Source organism: Bos mutus, chromosome 11 (genome assembly GCF_027580195.1).
Source record: "Bos mutus isolate GX-2022 chromosome 11, NWIPB_WYAK_1.1, whole genome shotgun sequence".
Lineage (NCBI taxonomy): Eukaryota > Metazoa > Chordata > Mammalia > Artiodactyla > Bovidae > Bos > Bos mutus.
The window spans coordinates 19,862,246-19,884,190 of record NC_091627.1 but is presented as its reverse complement, the minus strand read 5'-3'; the positions used below and the strand labels follow the sequence as shown (position 1 = coordinate 19,884,190).

General features: G+C 40.4%; 1 protein-coding gene across 2 annotated transcripts in view; it reads left to right on the top strand.

The window, feature by feature from the left end:
* Positions 1-96: 96 nt before the first annotated feature.
* NOL10 (nucleolar protein 10) overlaps positions 97-21,945 on the top strand; it is an 89,959-nt gene continuing 68,110 nt past the window's right edge. Inside the window, exons 1-11 of one of the 2 annotated variants that reach the window (XM_070379103.1) lie at positions 97-290; positions 4,696-4,741; positions 6,966-7,064; positions 10,071-10,148; positions 11,374-11,411; positions 12,444-12,580; positions 13,305-13,370; positions 14,880-14,940; positions 16,867-16,952; positions 18,812-18,890; positions 20,060-20,209. In XM_070379103.1, coding sequence (XP_070235204.1) covers positions 225-290; positions 4,696-4,741; positions 6,966-7,064; positions 10,071-10,148; positions 11,374-11,411; positions 12,444-12,580; positions 13,305-13,370; positions 14,880-14,940; positions 16,867-16,952; positions 18,812-18,890; positions 20,060-20,209 — 906 coding nt within the window. In that variant the 5' untranslated portion in view covers positions 97-224. Of the gene's footprint in view, positions 291-4,695; positions 4,742-6,965; positions 7,065-9,068; positions 9,209-10,070; positions 10,149-11,373; positions 11,412-12,443; positions 12,581-13,304; positions 13,371-14,879; positions 14,941-16,866; positions 16,953-18,811; positions 18,891-20,059; positions 20,210-21,945 lie in introns of those variants that run through there. The other variant, XM_070379104.1, reaches the window with a different exon arrangement.

Below are 21,945 nucleotides of genomic sequence, written 5' to 3'. Positions count from 1 at the left end.
TCTCCCCTAATTCCGTCACTTCCGGAATCGGCCATTTCCCACCCCCAGCCCCAACTTCCCCGGCACCCGGAAGTGCGTAATCACCCAGCGCCGGCGCTGGCCGGCGCTCGCGCCTGACGCTGCTCAGGCGCTCCGGGAGGCTTTCTTAAGTTTCTCATGCTCGCTTGCTCCGCGTGGAGAGGGTCCCGGACAGGAACGGGGATTGTTCCCTCCTCGGCGCCGCCATGCAGGTCTCCAGCCTCAACGAGGTGAAGATTTACAGTCTAAGCTGTGGCAAGTCCCTTCCCGAGGTGAGTCAGGTCGGGTCCTCCTCCTCGCGGATGCCCCTCTCTCCTCCGCTCCGTCCCTGGCAGTTTCTGCTGGCCCCGGGCCGGCCCCGGGCCGGGGGAGGCTCAGAGGCGAGGGATGGTACCTGGGGAAGCTGATCGGTGCTGGGAGACGACGACCGCGCTGTTAGCGCGCCAGAAATTGGGCCTCGGGGTAATCAGGATGGATGAGTTTTTCTTGAACTATTTTGGGGGAAAGTTCTCTAGACAGAGAAAGTGTCCCTTTGGACTTGTATGGATGTTCAGAATCGCTGCTACAACCAAGGAGGAAAACATGGACAGTTTGGTTGACAGATATTTCTCCCCCGTTTAAATGCCCCTCATCAGCTTCCCTGGTGGCTCAGACGGTGAAGGATATGCCTACAATGCGGGAGATCCAGGTTTGATCCCTGGGTCCGGAAGATCCCTTAGAGAAGGGAAGGGTAACCCACTCCAGTGTTGTTGTCTGAGGAATCCCACGAACTGAGGAACCTGGTGGGCTACAGTCCCTGGGGTCGCAAAAGAGCCGGATAGGACTCAGCGACTAACACTTTGACTTTTTTCAGCTGTTCTTGAAATTCTGTTATATGCCAAGTTCTAGAAATACAGCAGTGAAGGGAAATGCAGGCTTTGCAGCTGCAGAATTTATGACATGGACATATTTTTGAACCTTGCTGAAGTTAACTTAATATCATTGAGTCTTTAGACGTCAAAACTGGAAGGGGCTTGGAAAGTCAGTGGTTCTCTTCCAATCTTTTCATGTTAGAAATATGCAAAGTTCCAGGGAGGGGAAAAGTGACTTGTCCAGGGGTCACACACCTAGGCTCTGACACATCGATGTTATTTCTTAAGAGTGATGGTCAAGCCACTGTGGAAGCACTACCAGTGAGAAGAAAATTTGGCAGAAGGTCTTTTCCACTTGAGACTACTTGTTAGACATGGCCCTTCCTACATCCTGCTGTTGGTCTGAGTTCTGCCCTTGGGAATCAGAATCAATTTAGCTTTTTCTTGTGTCCGACCCTAAAAGGTTTGGAGCCAAGGATCAGTTTCGTCTCAGAATTCAGGTTAAATAATTCCTCCAGCTGTCACACAGCACGATCCCTCTCAGTTTGTTCTTTTCCTCCGTGCATTTCCTGGGACGTGAGTACGTGCAGGCAGCCCTGAGCTAAGTGTTGGGATACGTGACGAACCGGTCGGATATGGTTTCCTGTTGGAGAAAAAGGTAATAAGTAAGCAAATAGAACAACTTCAGATACCGATAAGTGCTTTGAATGCTGAGTGTCTATAAGAGAGCTGTTGTGGATGAAGTGTTCAGAGAAAGTGGTTTGGACTAAAGCCTTGAGGGCAGTCTTCTCTACAAGAGGCAACCTTTGAGCAGAAACTTGGATAATGAAAAGGATGGAGTCTTGTGAAGATAAGGGGAAAGGAAGAGTTTTTTTGTGCTGAGAGAACAGGTGTCAATGACCCGCAATGGAATGCACTTGGCACATTGGAGACACAGAAGCATCACGGTGGTGGCTGTGGAATGCTCAGTGGGGTGGGAGAGTCGGGGCAGATGAGACTGAAGAGATGGGCCTTGTAGGCTCAGGTAGAAAGTTAGGGTTTTATTCTTAATGCCTATGGAAGCTATTGTTGGGTTTCAAACTGGCTACTCCGTGTCAGATTACAGCAGCTGGGGAGAGTAAGTGGGGATGAGTTAGATGGTCCAGCTGAGAGACTGATGGCTTGGGCTAGGATGGTAGCAAAGGAGATGCTAAGACTTGGTGGGGTAAAGGAGGTGTTTTGGAGATAGGCTAGTGGCGCTTGCTAGTGGGTTGAATAGCGGTAGGGAGTTGAGGTGAAGGGAAGGCAAGAATCCAGAGAGGACTCTTAGTGTTTGGATCTGAATGACTGGGGGCACGGTGTTGCTGATAGTTGAAATGGAGAATTGAGCACGTTGTGGGTCAGGGGGAAAGTAGTGGGCAAAAGAGATCAAGATTTTATTTCTTGATATTGAAGTTTTGACGTTCTAATAAACATCAGATGGAAATGTTGAGTAAACAGGTATGTGTATCCTGCCAATGGAATCTCTGAATCTTCTTTTAAAGTAAATCTGACTTATCAACAAATTGACTATTTTGCTCTACCTACTTCAAATGTAAGATCCACTAGGGTTTGTTTTTTTTTCTCCCCCCAGTGATGGCAGGGTGCCTGTCTAGTGGGAGATTTAGATCATCAGCATCTCTGGAGCTCTTTTGCTGGGTTTCAGGTTAAATTATTTGGCATTGGTAAAGTGCCATTCTCTATTAGCAGTGATTTTATAGAACACAAAGAGGATGCCCGGAATCAGTGACAACTGTCAGGTCTTTGGTGAACTTTTAAAACTTAGACTGATTCATTCTTGTACCGGACAGACTCTGTCTAGTGTGCTGTCCTGGAGTGCTGTCAGTTTGTACAGAAACTCCAGCATGAATTGTCTTTCCTTCTTGTCATCCCTGTGGTACAGAATTTCTGGTCCTTTAAGGTCCCAGGCTCCCATTTAGAAGGCAGTCTCCATCCCCTTCTCTTTGCCCCATGGTCATGATATATGAGCATCCCTCATAGCATGGGAATCATAGCATTGGGCTTCCCTCATAGCTCAGTTGGTAAAGAATCTGCCTGCAATGCAGGAGACCCCTGTTGGATTCCTGGGATGGGAAGATCCGCTAGAGAAGGGATAGGCTACCCACTTCAGTATTCTTGGGCTTCCCTGGTGACTCAGCTGGTAAAGAATCTTCAATGTGGGAGACCTGGGTTCAATCCCTGGGTCGGGAAGATACCCTGGAGAAGGGAAAGGCTACCCACTCCAATATTATGGACTGTATAGTCCATGGGGTCACAAAGAGTCAGACACGAATGAGAGACCTCACCTTCACTTTTCATGATGTATGAGACCAGCTGTTGAGTGAACTGGCCTCTTCTTGAGCATAACTTCTGAGAAGAGGAACCTGAATACCCTGTTAAAGGAGAAGCCCTGGTAATACACCTCTGTTTTGCTTGTCTTTTGTTGTTGTTTAGTTGCTCAGTTGCTTCCAACTCTTTGTAACCCTGTGGACAGCAGCCCACCAGTCTCCTCTGTCCATGGGATTTTCCAGAGCAAGAATGTGGGAATGGGTTGCCATTTCCTTCTCCAGGGGATCTTCCCGACCCAGGGATCGAACCCAAGTCTCCTGCATTGGCAGGTGGATTCTTTACCACTGAGCCACCAGGGAAGCCCTTTGCTTGCGTTAGTTTGATGTAAAAGAACATATCGAGTGCCCAGAAATACAGTTTAACATCACCTTTAGTTGAAACATTATTGCCTCAAATGAAATCAGAACAATATAATCACAAAGACTAGTATAAACCCACAAATCAGTGCTCTGAAGACAAAGGCAGGAGGAGAACTCTGGCTCGGACTCAGGCCCTTCAAAGAGTGACACGTGTTGCAGTGTCCACCCTTCCTCAGGTATCACACATCACAGCGAGTGTCTTTAGGAGTGGGTCTGCGTGACCACAGAGCCCTAAAGATTATAATGTCCGGTGTCTAACATGGGCTCTACATTGGGTTTGTGCTTTTAGAAGTGGTATCTGTTAATCTTTCTCTTGGTTTTCTTTGATTTCTTGAGCATATGTTTTTTTAACCTTGTGATTATTGACATTTTGGGAGGGACAGTGCTTAGCGTACAGGCTGTCCTGTGCATTGTAGGAGGTTTGGCAGCATCCCTGACCTCTACCCACTAGATGCCAGGAGTGCCCACCCCGTCCCATTGTGCCAACCAAATACGCTTTAAGAATTGCCCCTAGTTGAAAATGGAGACTTTACTTTAAGGTAATTGTACTTTATGGTGCTTCATCATTGGACCTGTTCATGCAATGGGATTATATTGCTAGCTAAAATAAGGTATAGTAATTACAGAACAAAATGTGGTGTCTGTGAATATGAGTTTTAAAAGTATCATTTATTTATCATCAAGTCTCAGCTATTTATCTAGGTTTTTGTTTTGTAAAAAATATATTTATTTGAGACAGTTTCTCCATTTAATGTTTTGCTTTTTAAAATTTCACTTCAGGTGGTTCCATATATTAGTTATAACCCATACTATTTGAGGCTTACTCCTTTCCCTTAGGTTGATTAGATGAGCTAGTTTTCTCTTGTGTAAAAATATGGTGGTTCTTAAAATATATTGTCTAGTATAGGAAAATGCATACCAGGAAAAATCTGTATTCCAGGATGTAACAATAGGGTTAGGATTACAGAGTATTTTCCTTTTCTATGTTACATATTTCTTTAAGTTTCAGTTTTTAAACATGAGCATGTATTATTTTTTGTAAGCAGAGAGACAGTTCAAGTAAATGTGTTTTAAAATGAAGTCTCTTCACTTTCTTTAAGTGGCTTTCTGACAGGAAGAAGAGGGCACTTCAGAAGAAAGATGTCGGTGAGTATAATTTATTTTTTTTCCCCATTTCAGCCACATTTGTGATCCCTATTATAATGCTTTTACTCACGTATTATATTTAAGTGAAGGTTCAGAAAAACAGTGGAATTCGTGTGGTGGGAAATAAACATTCTTGCCCTTTCCCTCTGAAGAAAACTTTTGTTGTGGTAAATACAGTCACCTGTGGGCCTGGGGTTTGATTTTCACCAACTCACACGGCAGTCAGTTAAGCCTCTTACTGTTTCATGGATGATGGCAGAAGTCATAAGACTCCTGGGTCAGAGACAAGGACCCCTTGAGTCGTGTGGCACAGCAGATAGCCTGCACACCAGCATTCTTCCATCACGTCCCTGCCCAGAGTCCCATGGGGGCACTCCGGGTGGCCCGTATGGGTGTTCCACATGCAGTAGGTTTGTGCTGCGGCTGAGGACACTGAATATAGGGGTCCACTGCCTTTAAAGTAAGCGGTAAGCCAGCTGGCTCTTTGTCTAGAGGAGACTCCCTCGTAAAGCTCCCCAGCTGCATAAATAATGCTGAGAAATGACTCAGGTTAACAGACTAGCCAGGGCCTTACAGTCTTGCCATACCCACTGAAGCAGTCCTAGAAGGTCTAGCTGTCCTAACTGTTCTGTAATCGCTTTATTTTCCAGCATATTAAAATCTTTTTCCGTTTGCTAAATCCATCTGTCAGTTTTTGAGATATAGAGACGTTGGACCTTTTTTTCTGAACAAAGTAGTTTTATATACAGGACATATAAACATGAACCCTGAAAGATCATTGTAGAAGAATTTGATTCTTTAAGTTATGACAGCAGGGAAGATAGGCTTGTAAGATCAGTTTTTAACTTAAATCATTTCAGACAGACTTTTATTAAATTTTCTCTGTTACAACTTGTCATGTATGAAAAATGATTAACTTCCCATATATTTTGTTCAAGGTATTTTCTACAAATCAAAGACCTAAGATAATGAAGGGGGTTCTGGATGTGAGATAAATACCTCAAAGCAAGCATCTTGGAAAAGTAGGCTTTGTATAGTATCTATAAAATGAGAAAATTAAGGACCTCCCTGGTGGTCTAGTGGTTAAGAATCCGCCTTGTAATGCAGAGAACGTGGGTTCAATCCCTGGTTCGGGAAGATCCCACATGCAGTGGAGCAACTAAGCCCCTTCGCCACAACTCTTGAGCACGTGCACCTAGAACCCGTTCTCCACAAGAGAAGTCACAGCAACGAGAAGCCTACACACTGCCCCTAGGGCGTAGCCCTCTCTCGCCACAACTATAGAAAGCTGTGCTCAGCAAGAAGACCCAGCGCAAACAAAAATGATAAATCATTTAATTTTTTTTATAATTAGAAAATTAAAACTTTAAATCAAAGGAAAAGAGCAATTGCTGCTCTCACAATGTTTACTGATTCTGATTTCTTCTGTTTCTCTCTTTGCCACTCCAGTGTTCAAGTGTGTAAGCAAACAGACTCAGATTATTTAGAGGAAAAATGTAGTTCACTGACTACTTTCTATCCCATCTCAAAACTATCCCTGTCTTCCAAGCTGTGTGGCCCACTCCTCCTTAGCTGGTTCGAATCTTAGGTTCAGGTTTAGTGACCGAGGCAGTGAGGGGCCGGACAGTCATACGCGGTCCTTGCAGAGGGCACATACAGCAGCCAGCCAGAATCCACACCCCCTTGTGTTTGGGAACCTGTTTTTGAGAGTCCATCTTAGCGTTTTAACCCAGAGAGATTGCTGTAAGTCTTCTCTAGCCTGAATCCTATTGGCTGCAGATCAGTGCTGCCAAGGAGAGGCAAAAGGCAGCTTGGTACCAGTTTCTTATATAAATTTTTAAAGATTTTAAAGGTTTAAGCTTATTAAGCCATGATCCATGATAGAATAATAGTAGTGGTTTAATGTTTATTCTGTCCCCTTTAATCCGGGGCTTGAAACTGGATGCTTAATGGCGCTATTACGGACATTTCCCACCCCCCACCCCCAACCCCATTAACGGTGATACTCTTTGCTTTTTGAAAAGTACAAATAAAATGGTGTAGAGAAATAAGGCAGGAGCTGGGAGAACATCTTGCTGGTAGTGCGGCTGTGTTGGTGCCTTCCCAAGGCTGAGAGGCCCTGGGTTTTTGTTGTTTATAGGGACTGCTCTACACACTCTGTCTTCCTGCGACACAGAATAAGCATGTGGCCATTAAACCAGTTATGTATTTTCTTTCTTTGCAGATGTCCGTAGGAGAATTGAACTTATTCAGGATTTTGAAATGCCTACTGTTTGTACCACTATTAAGGTATCAAAAGATGGGCAGTATATTTTAGCAACTGGTAAGCATCGTTTTTGTTATAATTTAACATATGTTTCATACCAGGAAATGCTTTAGAGGAAAAGGCAAAATTATTCTAATATTTTATTATTAAAAAATTTCAAACATACAGAAATACTGGAAAAATTGTACAGTGAACAGCCATTTACCTCTCACCTTGATGCTTCAATAGTTCACTGTGTTTGCTTTATCGACTGTCTGTCTATCCATCTTTCTGCCATCCATCCATCCACCCTGTGTTTTGATGCTTTTCAGAGTAAGTTGCAGATGTTAGTATCTTTCACCCCTAAATACCTCAGTGTGTATGTCATTAACTAGAGTTCAATATTTGTTTATGGCTTTTTTTTTAATTTGCGTAAGTAAATAATTTTGATGAGTTTGAACAAATGTATATACCTGTGTAGCCCAAACCCCCAGCAAGATCCAGAACTTTCCTTCCACCTAGAACATTCTCTTATGCTCCTCACAGTCAGTCCCTGCCCCGACTCATGTGTAGCCAGACACCTCTCTGTGATTTACTTTTTCCCCACAGACAAATTTAGCCTGTTTTAAATAGACTCTTTTATATAAATGCAATCATGTACTATGTATTCTTTTTGTGTAAGACTTATTTCACCTAGGACTTCGTATTTCAGATTCATTCATGTCATTATATGTGTGAATAGTTCTTTTTTTGTTGCTGTTACCAAGTGATATTTCCTTCGAGGAATATGCCACACTTTGTTTATTCTTCAGTTGATGGACATCTGAGCTATTTTCATTCTTTGGCTATTATTGATAAAGCGTTATAAACCATCTCATACAAGTCTGTTTTGAGGACTTTGCTGGGTCATAGGGTAGGTGTGTATTTAGTTTGATGAGAACCTGCTAGGTATTTTTCCAGAGTAGTCAGATCATTTTATACTCCCGCCAACAAGGAGTGAGAGTCCCAGGAAAGATCATTTTTATCATAATGATTTTCTCTATCATGTACTAATATTTCTGAGGCTACTAAGACCTGTGTTAGCAATAATTCATCAGTATGAAAAAGCCATAAAATATAGGGAACTTTTAATGCATTGTCCTTTACAGCAAAATTACTCAACCATTTTTGGTTGTGGTTTTGCTCCATATATTCTAGGTATTGTCCACTTACTTTTTATTGTTGTTTTTGTCTTAACATTCATCTATATCTCTTTTCCAACCACTTTCTTCTTTGACAGCTTTTATACATCTCCATGCTGTTCTCTTTTGTTCTGTGCTGGTGGTTGTCTCATTACTAACACTATCCATGTGTTTCAGCCTCCAGTTCTATGTTCCGGATACAGACTACAATTGTAGATCATATATAACATATATGTTACGTAGAGAGTATGTATGTGTAGATATATTGTACTATAATGTGTGTGCTCAGTCACTCAGTCATATCTGACTCTCTGACATTGTGGACTGGAGCCCCCCAGGCTCCTTGGTCCATGGGATTTCCCAGGCAAGAATACTGCAGTGGGTTGCCATTTCCTACTCCAGGGGATCTTCCTGACCCAGGGATCGAACCCTTATCTCTCACATCTCCTACATTGGAAGGTGGGTTCTTTACCACTAGTGCCACCTGAGAAGCCCATGCTATGCTATGTACTATTTTTAAGTGAGATCTTGGGCTTTGATCCATGTCAGAAAATACAGAACTACTTCATCGCTTTCTTTTAGAAGTATCCTCATTGGTTTATGAACTTCCCTGATGGTCCAGTGGTTAAGTCTCTGTGCTTCCACTGCATGGGGCATGAGTTTGATCCCAGCTTGGGAACTAATATCCCACATGCAGTAGGGCATGGCTAAGAAATTTTTAAATATAGAAATATCCTTACTGGTTTTAAAAATCAGTCTTTTCCTGATTGCAAATGTGATAATCTTATAAAAAATGTAACAAATACACAGGAGAAAATGTGAAAGACCCTAAAATTGTATTAGAATATACCAGGTGTCTCTGTGCTTATTCCTCCATCGTTTTTTTGTGCAGAGGACTAGCACTGTCACAGTCGGGTTTTACGGAAGCCGGATCATATTAATATTACGAGCATCACCCTGCAGGGCTCACCTCTCTTGCTGCACTCACTCTGCGTTTCACTTCATGCTGTGTTTTGACAGCTTCCATGTCAGTGGTTACAGGTCTGTGTTATCCTCTTTATAAGTCGTATAATGATTTACCATCATTTACATAATTGTTTCCCTCTAGGTGGACATTTAATTTGCTTTCGTCTTTTGGCCATTTGTAAATAATGCTTCAGTGAACATTCTTCATGTCTTTGGTACACTTATGGGTGTGTTTCTGTAGAATAAATTTGTATAAATTGAAATAAAGACTTAAGATGTAAGAATATCACATATTTTACAAATACTGCCAGATTGTCCTTCAAAGAATTTGTAACAATTTAAACTTGTCACTGTACTTTCCTGGTGGCTCAAACAGTAAAGAATATGCCTGCAGTGCAGAAGACCCAGGTTCGATCCCTGAGTTGGCAAGATCCCCTGGAAAAAGGAATGGCAATCCACTCTAGTATTCTTGCCTAGAGAATTCCATGGACAGAGGAGCCTGGTGGGCTACAGTCCATGGGATTGCAAAGAGTTGGACATGACTGAGCAACTAACACTTCCAAACTTTCACTTTCATGCTTGTTACCAAAGTATGAGAGTAGATTTTTTTTTAATATCCACCTAAATGCAAATATTAACCAATTTCTCATCTTGGCCATTTGATAGATAAAAACTAGTTTTTAAAAAACCTACTTTGTTAAAGTATTTGTGAAGTTTATTAGTTATTTGTATTTCATTTTCTGTGTCTTGCTTGTTTATATCCTTTGCTCATTTTTCCCTTCACATGTTAGAAAGGGCTGCTTTAAATTCTTTTTGTTTGGTAAGCTTATAATTATCCTACTTAACCTCTAAACAAAAAGTATAATCAAATATTTGCAGGATATTGGTAATAAAAAGTATGTCCTTTAGGTTTTACATCCCATCGAATTTTTTATAGGAACATATAAACCTCGAGTTCGATGTTATGACACCTACCAATTATCCTTGAAGTTTGAAAGGTGTTTGGATTCAGAAGGTAAGAGATTATATTTGAATTCACGAAAATAGTTTTTATATTTGGGTACTTTTCTCCTTTTTAAGCTGGGCATGGCTTGTGTATTAGTTATAGTAAATGTGGCAGCTTTGAAAAGTTCATTTCATTACTCATAGCTCTGTTGGTGAAGTCCATGCAGGCTCGCCTGTGTTCTGTGCTCAGGACTGACCTCACAGTGTCAGCAGGATGGGACTCTTCCACAGGCCTTAGGCAGGATCTATCTTCAAACTTCCAGGTGGTTGACAGAACGCAGTTTGCTGTGGTGGTTGAGCTGAGGTCCCGCTTGCTGCTGGCTGTGAGCCGGGGGGCCACACTCGGCTTCTGGAGGCCCCTGTGTGCCTCCTCACCTGGTCTCTGCCTCCTTCAAGCCAGCAGCAGTTCCTTGTGCCCTGAATCTGCCTCTTCTGCCTCCAGCTGGAGAAAACACTCACTGTTTTTAAAGGGCTTGGGAGAATTATAAATCTCAGCTTTGCCATAAAATGTGATGTACTCACAAGAGTGGTGTCTCCTCATGTTGACAGGGTCCACCCACACTCTCCAGAGCAGGGGACTGTACCCGGGGGAAGGTCAGTGGGGTCGTTCTTAGAATTCTGCCTGGTACGAGGGGCAGGTTGAGATGGGAAAGTTCATCTCCAACATGGAGATGGCCCCATGTTTGAGGTGAGGGAAAAGACCTTAATGGAATTTGTATTCTCCTAACTTGTTTCACTCTTTTATTTTAAAAAAAGCAATACAAACTCCATGTGCTGCTAATAGTAACTGTTTTCAGTCTTCAGTTTTGTTAACAGGTATGCTATGAATGAGTAAAAAGTTACTGTTACCTTTTTTCAAGCAAACATTTTTGAGCTTTTAATGTTTGTTATTTTACTTTGAATATCTCAGAAAAACTGTGGCAAAATTTACAAATCATTATATTTTGTGAATTTATTATCTAATTTGCTTCAGTTCTGTAGAAAATGTAGCTGATCTGTACTAAGAAACTATAAAATGTTTAACTTTCCACTTGGTGTTTTTTTTTTCCCCCCACTTGGTGTTTTGAGGGCAATATAGTATGACATCTTTGTTCTTGTTTTATGTAGATGGCAAAAAAGGAAGCAAAACCCAGCATTTGTGTATAATATTTGTATTGAATTAGAATCTGCATCAATTGTATATTTTTATTAAAATATTGATAATTATATTTTTCTTACTACTTCTTATTTTTCAGTTGTCACCTTTGAAACTTTGTCTGATGACTATTCAAAGGTATGTTTTATAGCATTGGTTTGTACTGCCTGTGCTCAAGAAATGAATGAGTGGAGTTTATTTCTATGATAAGTGTTTTTATGGTATTTCCATTGTTAAATTTAAAGTAGCTATGCAGTAAAATAAGACCTATTCTTTGCTATTAATATCTGTTTAGTTTGTCTTGTGAATGTGACAACAGGGATGGAGATAGTCTTTGGCAAGTCTAGTATCAAAATAAGTTTTCCATAGCATGTATGAATAAGATGTGACCTATATTTTTAAGAATTGGTAGCTGTCATCTTTTTAGACCGTCTTATATCCTAGATGTGTGATTTTCATTATTGCATTTAAAGTAGTATTGTTTGCCAGGTTGCTTTCAGTTTCTTATTCATATGTGAAAAGCACAATAGCAGGTTGTTTGTTTACTATTCTTAACTGTGCAAGTAAGTGGTTGTGGTATACACTGAAGCAGTTCAAGACACAGCTTATATGTTTACATTCGCTTTTTTAAATTTTTGGTGCTATTAATGCATCTTTCAGCTCTGTGGTCATTTTCAGCAGTTACAGGATTGTCAGTAGAAGTGCCTTATTAAATTCAAAATGAAAAATTTTTAGTGATGTCAGGTGTTACTGTGAAGGAAAATCGAAATTTCAGAGCTGGTGTGTTTCATATATAGTCTTCAGTTCTGGCAACTATGGAATACAGTTTCCATAGCCTGTGGTAGCTATTTATCATATGTTTCGGAATATTCAATTTTATGATAAATTTTCTCTAGATACTGATAAGTTTGCTTGTAAGTCTTTCAGTTACAAGGTAAAGTTTGCCAAAAAACCTGTCTAGAATGCAGGAAGGCATTAAGTAACTAATGGAGAGGTTGATTCTTAACCTATTTCTTAGCCTTGATGGTAAGTTGTGTTTATACACGTGTGTTTACAGAGAGCAAGAAAAGACAAAATGAGAGTTTTTCTTGCTTTGCCAGTTTCAGAGATGATGAAATAAGCACTTTATCTAGAAATCTAAGCAAACTAATTTTCTTGTTTCATTTTCAGATTGTCTTCCTGCATAATGATAGATACATCGAATTTCATTCACAGTCAGGTTTCTACTACAAAACCAGAATACCGAAGTTCGGGCGAGACTTCTCTTACCACTACCCGTCCTGCGACTTGTACTTCGTTGGCGCAAGGTACGGGGTCTCATCACCCTTTGTTTTCTCCTTTCCAGATTCCCAAACGGTTTCTGTTCTTAATATGGAGGAGAGGGATTAAAAGAAGGATAAGACATTATCCCTGCCTTCTGGCTGCTCAAAGGGTGTAGTTCCAAAGTGACTGGCTCATTTAAGGGTCACATCCTTGACTTTCACTGGCATGGGGCTCTAAATCTAGAGACATGGTAACCCAGTGGGGCGACGGTGGTGGGAAATCAGTATCTTAGCCCCACTGCATGCGTTGTAAAGCATTTTATTCTTAGATGCTACCTTCTTTATGATTATCCATTTTAGAAAATTGAGAAAACATGAAAAAGAATAAAGAAGAGAAAAGTCACCTATTCTATAATTATGCCATGCAGAGGAAGCCCTTACTAGTATATTACTGTTATTTCATTGTAGTCTTGTTCTTATATACACTTACAGATGCATTTTGGATCTCGTATTCTCCTGTTATTTGTAAATAATATTCTGCTTAACAACTTCATAATTTTTCCTTGGCACATAGATGGTTGAAATCACTCTTATGCATGAACAAATTTACAAATAAGGTGATTATCTTTTAGGTTTAGAGTACATTTTTGTATCAGTGTTACAAAGGGAAGCAATGCCTTATGACAGATATATGTTTCTAAAAATTTATCCTTACTTGAAGAAAGTTCCTTTAGTTTACTGGATTTTTAACTCTTTTATTATTTGGCAGCTCTGAAGTTTATAGATTAAACTTGGAACAAGGACGGTACCTGAATCCTCTACAGACTGATGCTGCGTGAGTGTTGTTATAAGAATCCTGCTGTATTTATTTCTGCCAGGAGGTGGAGCCAGACTCCCAATTTGTTGTCACATAGCCTGTGTTGCATTTAATCAGAGCTCTCTGGGCAGCTTAGGTAAAAGAGTAACATTAAATTTTCTCCTACACACAAAAAAAATCGCTGAAAGACCTAGTGATGTCTTAAAATTTAAAAAAAAAATTTTTTTTTTTTATCTACCCGAAAAGGTTTTAACTCAGCCCAGAAATTCAGTTATTGTTTTTTGCTGTGTTCTTTAAATTTTCATTCATGATTTAATTTTCTGATATTTTCTCTTGTAGGGAAATTTTTTTTTTTTTGGTAGGGAAATTTTGAATTAACTCAAGAGTACCATTTTTTTAAATTTTATTTTTTATGTTTTTGCTAGTGGACATTTAAGATTTTTTCATGTTTTCTTTTTATCATGTGTTATAGTCTTTTAGGAATGAATCTGTCATAATATTAATGCTGAGTAGTAGCAACAGCAACACAGTAGTGAAGGCGCTTACTATGTGCCAGGCTGTATTCAGGATTTTATATATATTCACTCATTTGAAGCTTACAGCAAAGTTTTACAGTATAGGTACTATTATCACCACCATTTTACAAATAGTACAGCTGAGACTCAGAGAGGGTAAGTAGCTTGTTTAAGGTCACACAGCTAGTATGGAGTGGAAGCTGGATTACTTCTCATCTAGGTATATAAAGAGCTTGCTAGAATTTCCTTATTGCTTTGAAAGGGATTTTTAAAGGTTGGATGAACAGGTAATGATAAAAACCAGTAAACTCTCGTTATCTTTTTTTTTTTTTTCACATTGGTTTGAAGTACCGATTTTATTTTCTTAAATTGTAACACCATGATGCATCCTTGAATAATAAAAGAGTTATCTGCTCTTTACTTCCAGAATTTCCTGTTTATAATAGCAACATATTTATTGAGTGTCTTATAAACGCTAGACACTGTGCTGAGCATTTTATAGTTTTTTCATTTAATCCTCATGATGACCATATGAAGTTGGTGAACACCGTTTTGCAGAGAAAAGAAAATTCAAGCCTAGCACGGTGGACTCAACAGGCTGGTCAAGCCTCCAGATTGGTGTTTGATAGCCTGTGTTATTTTGCTTTGGGGGAAGATTATTGAGAAATTTGTTCCTGTGGCAGTAGGATAGTGGTTTTGAAGCGCGCCTTCCGTGTCTCACCCCTTGGCAGGTAGAGTGTCACCCCGCGGTCTGACAATCCAGGGCGAGCCCTTCGGTGTCTCACCCCCTGGCAGGTGGAATGTCACCCCGAGGTCTGAAACTCCAGGGCCCTTGTGCCCAGCACTGGGCCTTGTGCTGCCTCGGTGCTTTTCATATGCAGATGATCGAGAACCTGCTGGCTGCCGCCTTCTCCATGGCAGTGGGTTCCTGTTTGTTTAGGAAGTTTAGGGGAGTGTCCCTCCCCCTAAAGCAGATGCTAAAACTCTCTCCCTTATCACTTTACTGTTTTAGGGAGAATAATGTTTGTGACATAAATTCAGTGCATGGCTTATTTGCCACAGGAACGATAGAGGTAAGCATACATTGACTTCATTTTGAAAAACATTTGCCCTGCATTTGCTAACAGAGTTTCATGTAAAGACAGGGTTACTTGGTTCCTAAGAGCAGGGTGCTGATGGTGAGACAAGCCCCTGGTTTGCTTTTCATGTGAATGGTGGGTCATGTTCCTGGGAGACACAGCTGTGCTCTTGCTGCAGACTGTGCCGCTTGGGGCTGCATTTGGCCTTGGGGGTGGGGGGCCGTCATCACTGAGGGTGAAGTTGATAGTCCCCAGCTCGTGTGGCAACCACTCTTGCTCTTCAGCAGCTCTCTGCTCCTTGTTAGTTTTATGACTGTATTCCTTTCCCTGAGGCTTATTTTTCTCATCAGTGAAATGGAGATGGTAAAACTTACCTTGCCAGCTGTGTGGAGGCGCTGTGCTGGTGAAGGTCACATGGAAGAACCTACATGAGAGCATTATAAACTAAGGGGACGTGGAGTGTGATCTGGACGTCCTGTAGAGTAGCACTCAATTATGCACATTTTCATTTTATTTTATTTTTTTTTACGTTTTCATTTTAAACTATGTTAACACCTTTGATTCAGTGTCTTTCATATTTAGGAGTTTTTCTAGATTTGCTTTTTAAAATTACAATATTGTTAAATACAGTAAAAAAAAAAAAGGTAAATATGTCAAAAATGTATTGTTAACAAATTCCCTTCTGTACCTTCCAGTCGTCAAGTCCTACACCACAGGTGACTCTTTAATGGCTTGCAATATTCTTTTTTCGTTTTTGTTTTTCTTTGTATATGCAGGTATTCGTATGTGTTAATAACATGTTTTTGAATGTTTTTCACAAAATTGAGATTATGCTGTGGTTCTTCATTTGCCTATTTTTTTAATGTAATGCTATATAATGAACATGTTTATACACTGGTGCTTGTAATTACTTGTAAAACTAAGGTAAATGTTTAAAACTGGTGGATAAGATTCCATTGTGTAGATGTATTGTAGTTTATTAAACCAATTCATATGAATGAAATGTAGATTTCTTTACTCAAATTATTTTTAGGTTAAAAGATGAAGATTTGAAATGGATCGCCTAAGGTTGATTTAATGGAAATATATAAAACTATGTTGACTGTGTTATAAAAACTAGTATGCCAAAGTTAGGCCAGTGAAGCATTATCTCGCTAATTACTTTCCTTGAGATTACAAAGGGGAAATTTTAAAATCATTTCCTTGAAAAATTTGTTTATTTGAATAGAGTCCTTACAGAGCAAGCTAGGCTAGACATCAGGAAACATGCTGTGTAAGAGAAGTTGTGAATTAGAGCAGGCTTCTCTTTCACCAACTGTTTTAAGACCAGTCATGAGACTTGTTGAAGGAGGCGCAGACCACCCAGCCCAAAGGCTGGGTTCCTGAAATTCCTTGGGTTCCTTGATTACTGTGTGTGTGTGTATGCAGTCATATTCAACCCTTTGTGACCCTGTAGGGATTTGATATTTGAGATGCACAGTCAGACCACTTTAAAATTCATTTTTACATTAATTTTGATATTATATGTTAGATTTTGATTTCTTCTGTGACAGTTATTGTGGTACATATATTAAATATTTATCATTGATACAATAATATTTATATTTAAATTTTGCCCGTTATACCAAAATATCTTTCATAACTCCTCTCCCCGCTACCACACCAACCAAATCAAGGTCCAGTCAGGTATCATGCATTGCATTTTGGACCTTTTTTCCCTTAACCACCATTTTTTTTTTCCTTTTTTAAATTATAAAAGAAATGCAGTTGATGCAAAGGTACAAGTAAAAAGTTAAAAATGTTAAGTTCTTAATCTGCACATGATAACCAGTAAGGCTTTTCATTTTCTTTTTGGGGAGTATTTTTCTAAAAATTTCCTAGTAGCAACAGTAATTTACAATGATTGTTCTGTTTGTTTAGGGCCGAGTAGAGTGTTGGGACCCGAGGACTCGGGGCCGAGTTGGTGTGTTAGACTGTGCGTTGAGTAGCGTCACGGCTGATTCAGAGTAAGTGGAAGTGAGTTTAAATACTCACCAACTTCTGATTTAAACAGATATATCAATGCTGAGATGTTGGGAAAGATTGAAGGCCAAAGGAGAAGGGGGTCACAGAGCACAAGATGGTCAGATAGCAGCACTGACTCAATGGATACGAGTTTGAGCAAACTCTGGGAGATGGTGGAGGGCAGAGGAGCCTGGCGTGCTGCATGCAGTCCATGGGGTTGCAAAGAGTGGATCATGACTTAGCGACAGAAGAACAGCAACAACAGTGTCAATACTAAATTAAAAGCAGTTGCTGAAGGATGACACTCTTAAAACACATTTCTCCGAGGTTGTGGTTTTGTAATTGTTTTATGGAAAAATCCTTTCCTGTGGAAGCTCACTAAGAATTCCTTTTTCATTTAGTTACCATGGAACTGAGTTAAAATGTATACGCTGCAAGAATTTATATTTCCCATTCTGTAGGATCTGGTGGTGGAATCCAGGGAAACCACAGTTACCTATTGAGTGTTACTACATTTTCATAAGAAAAACAGTGAACTTATATGTATACTGGGAAGAAATCTGGATATGTTGTAGTGTTGAAAGTAGCTTTACCTGTCGATTTAGTTTTGGGTGATTTTATTTATTACTTTTTTATGCTTAGCTTTATTTTTTTCCGACACAAGTGTTACAAGCTGTCACCTCTGTTATTGGACATAGGTGACCTTCTGGAAGGAGAAGCCAATACAGTCAAAGAAATATGAGTTAAATATTGGCTAGGGGAGGACAGGCTTTGTTGTTTACAGGTGATGTTTGTGATTGTGTGCCTGAGAAACCCAGTAGAATGAACTGAAAAACTATAAAAGCTAGTATGAGATTTAAGTAAATTGGTTACAAAATAAATGTACAAAATCAATGGCTTTGATGTTTATCAGCAAAGTCCATGTAGAAAGATACAGTGAAAACCAGTTCTCATTTATAACAAAAATTGTAAAATATTAAGGGTTAATCTTGATAAGTAACTATCTGAAGAAAAGGACAACATTTTATTAAGAAACAAACAGGTTTGAATAAATGAGGAAAAACAGTATCACCTCACCAAGAAATGGTTCTGGAGTTCAGTTTGAAAAGTCAGTGACGGAAGTCGATGCTAACGAGAGGACCTGATGCTTCAGCGTAGTTGCAGGCTGAGGCTCTAGGTGGCGTAAGCGGCCTGAGGATGCCAGCAGTCAGCCACCTGGACTCTAGGTTCTGGTCCAAGGTCATGGAGACAACAGCTGTTGAAATCAGGACTATGGCCCGCTTCTGACTCGTCATCTAGGGTCCTTCCCACCTCAGAGTTACTCTTGGTTACTGAGTGAGAAGTATATTCTAGATTAATAGCTGTAAACATCCATTGTTCTGTTACTTTTAGAGATTCTAGGCTCTCATCTGGGGACTAGTCTTTTTTTTTTTTTTAGCTTGACATCATTGACTTTAAAAGTGAAAATGGGTATACCCATGTTTGAATATAAAACTGTTTCCTCGTAAGCCAAAAAAGGGACATTTCTGTAAATACCTCATTCTGGCTTAATCAAAATGAAAGATACTGTCATACTGGTCCTTTTCAGTTGGTTTTATATTTTCAGTAACTTTTATTGCTTGTTGTTACTTTAAGAATGTTTCTTACAGTTTTAAAAGAAGATAACCTGCAAATTTTTTCAGGTAGGTTACATTTATAAATAAAGGTTAGTTTTCATTTGGACTTGGAAAGTTTGGATACAGTTCTTTTAAATAGGAAACTAGAAATGTGATCCTCTCCATTAGAAGTGAAGAGTAATAATTTGTTCCTTGGAAGGAGATTTGACCATATATGCGTGGAACACAAATATTTTGCCTTTCAGAATAAACAGTTTGCCAACGATCTCTGCTTTGAAATTTAATGGTGCCTTGACCATGGCCGTTGGAACATCCACAGGGCAGGTAAATATGTTTCAGTTGGAAACTTCGCTTTTAAGTTACTGTTTCAGAGGTGTGTGTATCATGGGAAACACCCACTCGTCTGTTCGCTGTGTGACCAGACACTGAGGCATTACTGTTTTGGCCAGCGCGGAGAAGGGTACTCAGATTGCCGTGTTCCGTTAGGACCTTGAGAAGCTCTGCTTCTGGCCCCAATGGTGGGTCTGAGAGATTCTCAAGCTAGAAGCTGCAGTGGGGCTATGCCTCAGGTGTCCTCTTGACTTTGGTTTAGAACAGTGTTTTCTCGAGTGTGTGAAACAGAGTTCTATGGAAAAACAAAAATTTGGGATTCTCCAGATTCCTATCTTTGAGGTTTATAGTGCATTGAAATATATAGTGGAGGCTCTGAGAATCCCTGTAGACAAGAAATGTGCTGAGTCGGTGTTTCCAAAAGGTATTTGTCCAAGGAGCTTTTTTTTTCCCACCCAGCACTGTCTCCCACATCCTGTGCAGGGAGTGGTCAGTGGGACATGCCTCAGCGAATGCTGACTAGTCTGAGGAGTATGAATGAAATAGCTTCAGAGATTTAAATTCATCTTTCCCCCTTTCCTTCCAGGCAGAGCCCACACACTTAAGTCTGTCCAGACCTCAGCACAGGCGGGAGCCCTGCTTCCAGCAGAGTGCCTGTGTCATCTGTCACCTGGATCTGAGATCCAGCTTCCCCATGCCCCTCACCTATCAGGATAGAGCTCAGAAAAGAACACTACCCTCCACCCACCCCCCAAAGTCATAGCCTTGCCACCAGCGTCTGACTCTAATCTACCACCCCTGCCTTCATGATGATTCTTGTTCTTGTTTCTTTCAGCCACTGGGACAGTGCCTGGTACATACTGGGCCCTCAGTGTTTATTAAATTCATAAATGACACAAATTCTTGTGCACTTCTTCCTTTTGGTTCCTTCCTTAACATATCCAGGTAGTTCTCAATCTTAGTGTGCCTAAAAATTACTCTTAGGGTTGAATCCATAGAGCCATGCCCTGGAAGGGTAATTGAAGAGATTTTTCTGGAGTATTTTTGCTGGCTGACACTTACTTTAGAGTCTTTGTACTCAGTGAGGATGTTCATTTTTAAAAGTTTCTTTTTAAGATGAAATATTTTATTTAAACAGAAATACCTTTTTTTTTTTCTTTTAGGTTTTATTGTATGATCTTCGATCTGATAAGCCATTGCTAGTTAAAGATCACCAATATGGGTTGCCCATTAAATCAGTTCACTTCCAGGATTCCTTAGATTTGATTTTGTCCGCTGACTCTCGAATTATCAAAATGTGGAATAAGAACTCAGTAAGTATTTTTTGTTGTTAAAATGACTTACTTGCCTATTTTCCTTATGTTCCTTTTCTTTCCAGTTGCCTTGTTTGAGTTATGTGGGTTCTTGAGAAAAAAATACTAAGTATCCATTCAGGCCCTTCCCTGGAAGTTAGTTATTTCCAGGTCCTCAAGGTCATTTTTTCCTGTTAAGAACTTTTCCTCATTTGCTAGAACTGGCACGCATTTTTACATGTTCAGTTAGGTAGATATAAATCATTATTTTAAAAAAACTTGATCCATGAGAAACCCCCTAGATTTTGGGGCTCTTTTACAACCTTAGGAAACTTTTTATGAGCTACTACTAATATTTCCAGGCTTCCCTGGTGGCTCAGTGATAAAGAATCTGCCTGCTAACACAGGAGATGCAGGCTCAATTCCTGGGTTGGGAAGATCCCCTGGAGATAGAAATGGTAACCCACTCCAGTATTCTTGCTTGGAAAATACCATGGACAGAGGAACCTGGTGGGCTATAGTCCATGGGGTCGCAAGAGTGGGACACAGCTGAGCACACACGCACTAATCTTCCCATATCAGTGTTATTATGCATCTCAATTTCATACCCTTTCCTTGTGTCAACAAATAGATTTTAGATATGATACCTTTACAGTAAAAGTGAAAGTCGCTCAGTTGTGTCCGACTCTTTGCAACCCCATGGACTTTAGCCCACCAGGTTCCTCTGTCCATGGAATTCTCCAGGCAAGAATATGGGAGTGGGTAGCTGTTACCCTCTCCAGGGGATCTTCCCAACCCAGGGGTCAAACCCAGGTCTTCTGCTTTGCAGGCGGATTCTTCACCATCTGAGCCACCAGGGAAGCCCAATTTCTTATATAGTGTTTTTCTTAAAAGCAGTTTTTTCTTAAGAATATTTGATATTCTGTGCCCTTTTAAATGTCGTTTAAAAAGTATCAAAACCCTATGTTGTTGATTCTCCTGTTTGGAGAGAGTAGTAAAAGGTTAGTTCATCTACTGGGACAAAATTCATTCAGTGTAGCAATTGCTTTTAAGAGTCTTTGCATTTATTGATTTCAGACTTAGCATCTTTAAAGTGTTACTGTAAATAGAAAGATTCATTTTTGAGGTAAAGAGTGTGAGGGGCCTAGAGCCTCAGCATTAGTTGCTGGAGGGCAAGCGTGAGTCCTTCCTGTGGGGCTCCCCTACACAGGGCAGAGGGGCCACCAGCAGCCTCATCACAGGTCAGCTGGTGATGGGAATCCCTGGCTGCTGGGACAGCTTGTCAGCTCTCAAAGTACTGACCTTACTCTGCTCCCTCTGTGTTTTCCTCTGGATCTTTGTGGAGACTGAGTTATCCCTGGGGTGTGTCCTGTCTCTCAAGCCCCATCACCTTCTCGGGCCCTCCTGAGACTTCCTTACAGAGAAAAGGAAGGGCCTCTGGCTCTCATCAGTCCTTGGAAGAATTCCCCTGACACTTCATTGCCCAGGAGCCGACTATCTCGCTTTGAGTTGGGAGGGTTTTGAGGGCTTTCTTGAAGATTCATGGTGTCTTAGGCCTGGATTTTTCTCTACTCTTTTCTGACAATCCAAACTAGTGTACTTTAAAACAACATTTCTTTTTACCTCTACAAATGCAGACTTTCCATGTTTGAAAGTTCCTAACACACTGGTAGAGTAAGTTTTCCATGGCCTGGCTCCCATTCTGCCTAAAGGTGATGACTAACCAGTCGGAATGCCCCCTTCCCAGCCCTCCAATG